General features: G+C 39.1%; 2 protein-coding genes across 2 annotated transcripts; both read left to right on the forward strand.

The window, feature by feature from the left end:
• Nucleotides 1-5,484: 5,484 nt before the first annotated feature.
• LOC108051707 (inactive hydroxysteroid dehydrogenase-like protein 1) lies at nt 5,485-7,233 on the forward strand. The gene is made up of 3 exons (XM_017133880.2): nt 5,485-5,884; nt 6,366-6,479; nt 6,641-7,233. Exons 1-3 carry the CDS (start codon nt 5,605-5,607, stop codon nt 7,180-7,182), a joined length of 936 nt encoding a protein of 311 aa, XP_016989369.2. The 5' UTR covers nt 5,485-5,604; the 3' UTR covers nt 7,183-7,233.
• Nucleotides 7,234-7,599: 366 nt separating this feature from the next.
• LOC108051710 (hydroxysteroid dehydrogenase-like protein 1) lies at nt 7,600-8,917 on the forward strand. The gene is made up of 3 exons (XM_017133884.2): nt 7,600-7,942; nt 8,104-8,214; nt 8,327-8,917. Exons 1-3 carry the CDS (start codon nt 7,663-7,665, stop codon nt 8,848-8,850), a joined length of 915 nt encoding a protein of 304 aa, XP_016989373.1. The 5' UTR covers nt 7,600-7,662; the 3' UTR covers nt 8,851-8,917.
• The last annotated feature ends 439 nt before the right edge of the window (nt 8,918-9,356 follow it).

The raw sequence follows: 9,356 nt of genomic DNA on the forward strand, positions 1-9,356 counted from the left end.
ATAACTTTTCCAAGTCCACCCTAGTGAACACACATGTCCGTCCCCCTTTACTAAGCATCTCTTCACTGTTGCCAACAGTTCTTCTAACTGGGCAGTAAAAGCCCATGGAAAATGGGGCAGGGGATCAGGATGGGAGCAAAAAGCGAGAGGACGCCACACATCTTGATTTTTGCCAAACAAAACATTTTTCGAGCACTTGCTCACCGAGACGGCGATGGCTATAACTGTATTTGGTTATGTTAGTCACGTGGCCTCCACTCGGTTTTTGCCAAATTGCTGGACACCAGAGGAGGAGTTGAATGGAAAGGGTTCACTTGCCTTGACTGAAAAACCGCAGTATTTTTTTAGTGCCATCCGAAGGACTTTGTAAGTGAATGCACAAAGGGAAAGTTGCGAAAGTTCGGTTAGAATAACCGATTCAATAGAAACGCTTAAACTCTTTTTAAGAATTTTAACGTCATTCAAATTATGAATATTAAATATTTATGTTAACCCTTTAAGCAATTTGTTAGCAAATAAAAAACTTTATGACTTTCATGCATTCTTATCTTTAAGAATTTAATCCTTAACCCAGGCAATCGAAACCTTTGCAGACTTAGCCTAATATGTTAGTCTGTTAGCCTTATCTTTCACTCCTTTTTGTAAGCCCCTTAAAGCCCGAAAATCGTTTGGCTCTTCCCTTTTTTTCCACTGCCAACAGGAATTTCTAATCGTTTTCCTGGAAATTACCTTCCATCCGTTTTTAGGTTTTTGCTAAAGGCGTTGAGTTGATAATTTCCTAAGCCCGCACAAACTGCCGAGCGGAGACAATGAAGAGTCACCCACATTATCGAAATGTTTTCAGGTCATTAAGTTTGTCCACAGACGAGCAGTGGCACAGAAGAACATCCTGAACAGAGAAGCCAAGGAAGGTGCAAGTTAAACGAATAGAAAAACAATTGAAAATTGAAGTGGCAATTAAAGTATGTTTTTTGGGGAAATACTTTAGCCGATCTGGGATGGCAATTTAATGCACATATGCCGAGATTTATGTGTTTTGTACGAAGGGCAAGACAAAAGCGACATTTCGCTTTAGACAGTATTTTTCTTTCTGGAAAAAGCACCTCGAGTATGAGGATGCCATAAAGAAGGAATCATCCCGTTCCGTTTCATGTGCTGGCATTTAAATGTACGAAATTGTTTTTGCCGCTTGCTGGCATCCTCTGACAGGATGCGAAAACGTTTGAATATTCGTTCCTCCACCCCAAGAAATTGTATCCTTTTTCTGTCTCCATATATATATATTTATTTTGTTTTGTCGCTGTCGGCGATTTTTTGCCTGGCCGCGTATTTGGCATCGCGATAGCGCCAGGAATTGTCTGCCCAGCACCAGAAAATGCAGTTCAAATATCGGCCATCGAGGCGGCAGGGGGCTATGGCCAAGACCCCCTCCCCCCTGAAAATTGGAGAACCTCAGCTTAGGCGAACACCATTCGCATTTTAATTTAATTTGCCTTGTTGACTCTGTCGGTCAGCCGACTCGTCTGCATTCACAATGCGTTTTTATGCAGTGCAGAAAGGCAGTGGAAAATCACAGAATTACGCGAAAACATTCGTCATTTGCATTCAGTTGGGTCTTGCATGGGCTTTTCTTTGATTTTCATAGGGGCCTGATCTGATAGTTGGATACCTCACTTGCTTCTGCGAAACCAGGGCAAAATCGTGGACTTGTCGCTGTGAAAGTTTCACCGTTGTCAATGCTGTGATTTGTGCCCCACCTGGCAAGCGGCAGCAAAGACTACGTGATTGATGCAAATCCTGGTCGCATAATTGAAAAGGTGTCTTTAGAAGTGGTCAATGTGACAGTTAAAAAATTTATGTTACGAAAAAATTACATTTTTTACATTCAACAAAATTGGTTAAATATTAAAAAACTCTTGGTCAAAGTAAAAATTACATGAATAGATTAATAATTTGTATTTGAAAGGTTACTCTTTCATTCAAGAAAAATTAAAAATGAAATATTTTGATTCCATTATAAATTATACAAATTTTTTTGTACAGAATACGTTATTCTAAATAAAAAACACAAATATTAGATATACAAAAATAAAATATGAATTAAAAACCGGTATTTCATATCACAATGTAATAACATATTGTTATTCTGTACATCAATATGTAATATAGAATTACCTTAAGTTTTTTTCTACACTTGTACCTGCATATGTTCATTTTAATCACCATCTTGTTTAGCCAAAAAGTACTTTAAGAACATGCAAAACAACCGCACTTTCTCGTACAACTTAATAATGACAAAAGACTGAGCATTTGCCGCGCCGACATATTCCCAACAGGTGTAGACGCCACATCCAATTGCAAAGCTATTTTCGGTCATGGGAACGATGACACCGCTTGTATTCCCCCTCATCACCTCCCAGCTTCTCTATAAATATGTATTGCTATTTGTGGCAGTGTGCAGCTGGAAAAGCAACTAAATGCATCTGCAGAACTCCGCAGATCAACTTTAACCCGCAAGAATCGGGACTCAATGGTTATGGCCACCCGCAACATTGCGACACAAAACACTTGAACGAGCAGCATCAGCACGGCTCTTCCACCCACTTTTTGTTTGAGTTATTTTACGAGTTTTATTGGCTTTTATTGGCAACGAGATTTGAATTTTTCAAAACGACACTTGCTGCCTGTCGTCCTGGGTCCTGTTCTCCTTTTTGGCTTAATCGTTAGTCATTTTTTATGGCCAGTATATCGCCTGCAGGTGCCGTCCGGACATATGAGCCCACATCCTGGACATAACTTAACCGCTGATTGCACTTTTATGGCCAAAAGTTGCTCCTTCGAAAAACAAAAGCCAACATTTTTTGCGATAACCACAAACTGCTAATTAACTGTTGACTACAGAACCGTTTAATCCTTTAGCCTCAAATGGCTAAACATAAAAAAAGAGTGGAAATTTGTAGTAATGCCATTCAAAGTGTGCCGCATAATGGCAGGCGACAGACAACTTGCTAATTTTCATGCGCCATTTAAGGGGCGAATTCTTTTGATGGCTAGAAAAAGGGAAATCTCTCCTCCATTCTGCCTGTCACGAATTCACTTCACAACTCTTTTTTTGCGGCCATGGTTTTTTCCCGATGCGACAAGCCAAGCCTCCTTTGGAGCTACTTAAAATTCAGTGCCTGACATAAACATCCTTAAGCATCCTGCTAGTCAACAGTCGGCAGTCAACGGTGCCAGCATTGCGCTTTAACGATATGTCAGAGATTAGAGAGCGTTACAAATGAATGCCACAACAATTAATTGGGGGAATTAGAGGAGAATAGAGTGCAAGAACAGGGATGTTCTGTATATGTGGATATGGTTTGATTATAGTAAATTTTACAGACCCTTTAATATCTATATCCCTTGTCTCAAGAACTTATGCAAGGAAAGTTAAAGAGATGTTAGAAATATTACATTAAATTGTAATCCTCTTTTAATTATGTATTTAATTTTTAAAGGGTATGTTTTAAGTAATTACCTAGCTAACTAACTAATTTTTATGAAATTAACAAGTTTTTCCTATGCTTAAACCCAACGGAAAATAAAATTTAAAACTATTTTTTGTGAGAAATAAGTATAATAAATACACAATATTACTGTAATAAATTCTAAAAGACTTACATTACGTTACATTACATTACTATTTGTTAGTTCCACAATTCGCTGAAAGTTCTTTAACCAACAAAATATTTTGACTTCCCACTCCTTTGGCCAAACTAAATGCAATAATAACCACAATAAAAATCTGTAAAAATGAGCATTACATGAGTTGGCTCATAGTCATATGAATAAAAATAGAATAACCGCCAGCGGCAATCGCGAAACAAAGCAAACAATAATTTCCCTCATATATAAAAAAGAAGTCGAGGACATATCCCACTCCTTGAGAGAAGGACTCGCAGTGTTTTGGGCAAAGTCAAAACGGATGTACAAATTGCAAGGCATAATTCAAATTGCTTGACTTTTTGACAATGACTGCGCCAGTTTGGACTCCCACTCCCTGAGTTGTTTGGATAGCCTGTTATCTTGGCATATGTGCCATGAACTGAAAACTGGCGCCATTCGCTTGCAATATTTTTGCCATACTGGGCTATTTATTTAAACTCTCGACTGCACTTTCTAGAAAATTTAAGGTTCTCTATCCATAACCACAGTGCGTGTGAGTCACATTAATTAGCTAAACTGCCAGAAAGTGCGCTTAAAAAGCAATTAAATGTGATTAGCATAAGTTGCCCCTTCACTTGCAACACACACTCGTATATATTTTCTAAAAATTGCTAAATACTTTTTGGCTTGTGTGCGGCACAAAAATCGCTGCATATTTCCAGGCTGCCATTAGGTTCGAATGGGTTCTGGCGGTTTTCTGTCCTGGCCTTAAAACCATTCGACTTAATTAGTTGGCCGACGCCAACAGTCGACGCCCCCGACTTGCCTTTTGCCTTTCTTTTTGGGGCCGAAAAACTATGAATTTATTTGACACTTGAATAAATGCGGTTTTTGCGGCAGCCAAAAACGAGGAAAAATGGTAGGAAATATATTTTTCAAAATGGATTTGCTAGCAGCCAAAAAACTCATCCCTATTTCCCGGCTGTCGACACACATGGTTGATATATAACCCATGTCGTGCTCTTGTTCCGCAGTTCGATTCACAGCATTTCCTGATTTCCTTACTCCCAGTCAGCACTTTAAGGACATCAAGGGGATTCCCCGACGGTTTGAGGGGCGTGTGTGTACTTAGCGTTTTGTAAAATGCCATTTCTGTGCCCTCCCTAATTTATGAATGCCGCTTCAAGGCGGTAATTGTGATGTGCGAGTGTGGTGTGTGTGTTGTAGAGTGTAGAGTGCATTTTTGGCGAACAAAGGTCCAAAGGGCAATGATGTCATCTATGGCTGGTGTGTTGGATTGGAAGGTGACTGACTCCCGAGATGCCTGATGGTGAAATACACATCTCAATTATTTCTAAATTTATCTAAGACTTAAATGAGCATTCATTTTTCCTGACATAGATTTAGGACATAATAAAGATGTGAAAGTTATTCTCCATTTCAAACCATATTTCGCTGAAATAATTTTATGTCACTTATATTCTTAAAGTAAAAATAAATAATTTCCTTGCACTTAAAAAAAATGTAAAAATTCTTATAGTTTTGAAATTAAGTTGCCACTTTCACTTGTTAGCTGCCTTAAAGCACGACCTTGCACACCAAATTTGCAGTGTAATGCACCCAAAAAGTTAGATGGGACTTTTTAATTTGACCGTTTCTAGTCAAACAGCAAGTCAAGCCATTAGGCACACAAAAACTGATTAATCGAAATAATCGCGATTCGCACATACTGTGATAACATTTTAATCTTTTGGGCGCACTGTTAACGGCAAGTCGAACACCTTTTGATTGCTCGCACTTCTGTTTATGCATGTCATTTAAATTCAGAGCCCTGTCCGGCAAAAGGTGTGCGATTTGCTCCGTGACCACAGTCCGTTTGAGGGAGTCGACCGGATCGCACACACGTATTCTCAGCTCGAGCAGTCGACTAAAAATAGGAAATAAATAAAAACAGAAATGTTTTGTTGCTTATCAACGTTTCTAACGCTTATTGGCTTCTATGCCCTAGCCTCTTATCTCTACGAGCAGTTGAGAACGCCGTACAAACTGCTGAAAATTCGGTATTTTAGCGATAGTAGACCCACTCTCAAGGAGCGTTATGGAGATTGGGCGGCTGTCACGGGAGCCAGTGATGGAATTGGCAAGGAATATTCCAAGGCTCTGGCCCGCCAGAACATCAATGTCGTCCTGATCGCCAGAAACGAGGAGAAACTCCAGGCGGTGGCCAAGGAAATTGGTAAGTCAAGAGGAGAAGAGATTAAGATAGTTATTCAGATTAAAAAAGTTGTTATCAAAGGTGTTGCATGACAATCAAATTATTTATTAACTTTCTTAGTCATAAATAAATTTAAGAACTTCGAAATAAAATTCAATTTTTACTTGTTCTAGCCCGAAAGATGAAGTGGTAATAGATTAATGATTACTGCATTTTAAATTTAGCTATGCATTTTTTGCCGTTTTAATTGTCTGTGATTGCTCCCATTAGATGGTGTTTTATATACTTTTTTTTTTGAAAGAACATGACAGTTTTAAAGAACACGCAAAGCTGATGTGAAAATTATGATTTGATGCCATGCAATGGATTTTTTGTTGCCAGCTTTGTATTTAATTTGTTTGTAAACATGCTTGCATTGCCATCTAATTTGGGATTCGGTATACAAGAATTTTATTGGAGTCTATTGTTAGTTTCTAATACAAGTGATGAATACATTTTACAGCTGAAAGCGGATCTGGTGTGCAGACAAAGATCGTGGTAGCCGACTTCACAAAGGGCTCGCAGGTTTACGACCATATAGAAAAGGAAACTGCCAATATACCCATTTCTATACTTGGTAAGTAAAGATTATTGTTTCTAATAATTTAAAATTTTTTTTAAGATCTATATATTTTTAAAAAGTATACAAATAAAAAAAAAAAAGGTAACTAAGAAACATAAGGATCAGAGCTTTTTTATTCGGTATAAACTAATTTGTATTTTAAATCTACTGAACAGTGAACAACGTTGGATCGGGTGCACCCACATCTTTGCTGAAATGGAGCCAGGAAGCCACCCAGAATATAATCGACACCAATGTGGTGGCCGTTTCGCAGCTCTCCCGCCTCTTCTTCCAGCGGATGAAGGCCTCAAAGATCAAGGGGGCCATCGTGAATGTTAGCTCTGGAACGGAACTCCAGCCCCTTCCCTATGGAGCCTACTATGCCGCCTCCAAGGCGTACACCCGCAGCTTAACCCTGGCCCTGTATCACGAGGCCAAGCCATTTGGCATCCATGTCCAGCTGCTTTCCCCCAACTTCGTGGTCACCAAGATCAACTCGTACTCCAGTCGGATCATGAAGGGCGGTCTGTTCATCCCATCGGCTGCGGCTTATGCCCAGAGTGCAGTTGATCAGCTGAGGGACGGAGTGGAGGAAACTCCGGGTTACCTGTGGCACCATGTCCAAAATGCTGTGGCAACCGCCTTTACGTGGCGTGTGCGAACATATACCGCCACTAAGATCTTCGGCAAAATGTCGGATATGAAAAAGCAGAAGTAACATTTTAAAAGTATGAAAGTACAAATAAAAGAGCCAAAAATATAATTTAAACAGTGATAATCATATTTAAGGGAATCGTAGGGCCTTAAAATTTAAAAAGTAGGTTAACTTTGCGGATTTGTTAATGCAAATTAAAAGAAACAATTTAGAATATTTTAATTGGAATAACATCTGTGACCGCAGTCATAAAGAACCAAAAAGATAGATGCACCTTTTAAATTTAACAATTTCTAGGCAAATAGCAAGTTGAACCATTAACCATAATTTAAGTGATTAACCGAAATACTTGTGGGTCACACACTTTATAATAACTTTGTAATCTTTGGGCTTGGTCATGGATTTATGTATATCAACTAATTTCAGCGACGAAAAGTGTGCAATTTACTCCGTAACCACAGTCCGTTTAAGAGAGTCCAGCTGATCGCACACACGAATTCTTTGCTCAAGCAGTCGATTAAAAATAGGAAATAAATAGAGACCATGTTTTGTGCCTTATCAACGTTTCTAACGTTTATTGGCATCTATGCCCTGGCCTCTTATCTCTACGAGCAGCTAAGAACGCCGTACAAATTGGTAAAAAGTCGGTATTTTAGCGATAGTAGACCCACTCTCAAGGAGCGTTATGGAGATTGGGCTGCTGTCACGGGAGCCAGCGATGGAATTGGCAAGGAGTATGCCAAGGCTCTGGCCCGCCAGAACATCAATGTCGTCCTAATCGCCAGAAACGAGGAGAAACTCCAGGCGGTGGCTAAGGAAATCGGTATGTCAAGAGGAAGTGGAGATTAGGACAGGTTCTGAGATTACAAAACAGAGGTGAAAGGTTTTAGAAACCTGCTATCATTTCCATTTTGTATGGATCTGGTATACCAGAGTCCAAGTTAATTTATTTACCAGTAATTTATATATTTTTTTTTTCGACAGAAAGCTTTTCCGGTGTACAAATAAAAATTGTGATAGCTGACTTCACAAAGGGCTCGCAGGTCTACGAGCATATAGACAAGGAAACCGCCAATATACCCATTTCTATACTTGGTAAGTTAAGTTCAATAAATTATACTAGTATAATCTTTAAATATTAATTGTCAATTTTGATATTTTACAACTTTTCTAAGTCATATTGAGTATACTTATCGTTTATTTCAAGTAAACAATGCTGGAATCGGTACACCCATGTCTTTGCTGGAATGGAGCCAGGAAGCCACCCAGAAATTAATCGACACCAATGTGGTGGCCGTTTCGCAGCTTTCCCGCCTCTTCTTCCAGCGGATGAAGGCCGCTAAGATCAAGGGAGCCATCGTGAATGTTGGATCCGGATCAGAACTCCAGCCCATGCCGTTTGATGCCTTATATGCCGCCTCGAAGGCCTACACCCGAAGTTTGACCCTGGCTTTGTATCACGAGGCCAAGCCATTTGGCATCCATGTGCAGCTGATTTCTCCTAGTTTCGTGGTCACCAAGATCAACTCGTACTCCGAGGAGATCATGAAGGGCGGTCTGTTCATTCCATCGGCTGCGGCTTATGCCCAGAGTGCAGTTGATCAGCTAAGGGACGAAGTGGATGAAACCACAGGCTACCTGTGGCACCAAATCCAAAATGCAGTGGGTACTGCCTTAACCTGGCGTGTTCGAACCTATGTCGGCTTTAAACTTTTCTATAAGGAAAATTAAGTAGAAGCAAATTTGTTCCTAATATGGACATTTACATGAAGAATTAAATAACAAGTTTTTAACAGTGGGAATCGTATTTGTGATTTAATCCTTTAATTATTATCCATATACTAGCGTAAGTTTGAAAATCACTTGGGTGACTTTTTTTTAACACCCGGTATGGCCAAATTCAGTACTACATGTTTTCGGCAAGGATATATAAATTTACATTTATTTATTTTGTGCTTTATTTATCAGTTCCAGTTTATATATTTTCTTATTGTTTGTGTATTGTTATTTAAATCATGACCCTTATTTAGCAGGGAAGTGGTTAAAAGATATCTAGCTTTGTAAATAAAACAAAGCACACTTTCAGGCGAACTTGTAACTCGACATTGGGTTTGTGGTTCGTGACCTTGCTAAATACTTGGCGAAATTTCGAACTTCATATAATGTTTTTAGCTTTTTCCTTATTTTGTTTATTAATTGATTAATAATAAGACAAACTAAATTAAAAAAACAAATGG

The sequence above is a fragment of the Drosophila rhopaloa genome, unplaced genomic scaffold, assembly GCF_018152115.1.
Source record: "Drosophila rhopaloa isolate 14029-0021.01 unplaced genomic scaffold, ASM1815211v1 contig_2, whole genome shotgun sequence".
In the NCBI taxonomy this organism is placed as follows: Eukaryota; Metazoa; Arthropoda; class Insecta; order Diptera; family Drosophilidae; genus Drosophila; species Drosophila rhopaloa.

Coding starts and splice junctions, on each gene's coding strand:
- LOC108051707 (XM_017133880.2), top strand. CDS start 5,605: ATGTTTTGTTGCTTATCAACGTTTCTAACGCTTATTGGCTTCTATGCC. Junction 5,885..6,365: donor GGCGGTGGCCAAGGAAATTG/GTAAGTCAAGAG, acceptor TACATTTTACAG/CTGAAAGCGGATCTGGTGTG. Junction 6,480..6,640: donor TATACCCATTTCTATACTTG/GTAAGTAAAGAT, acceptor TCTACTGAACAG/TGAACAACGTTGGATCGGGT.
- LOC108051710 (XM_017133884.2), top strand. CDS start 7,663: ATGTTTTGTGCCTTATCAACGTTTCTAACGTTTATTGGCATCTATGCC. Junction 7,943..8,103: donor GGCGGTGGCTAAGGAAATCG/GTATGTCAAGAG, acceptor TTTTTTCGACAG/AAAGCTTTTCCGGTGTACAA. Junction 8,215..8,326: donor TATACCCATTTCTATACTTG/GTAAGTTAAGTT, acceptor GTTTATTTCAAG/TAAACAATGCTGGAATCGGT.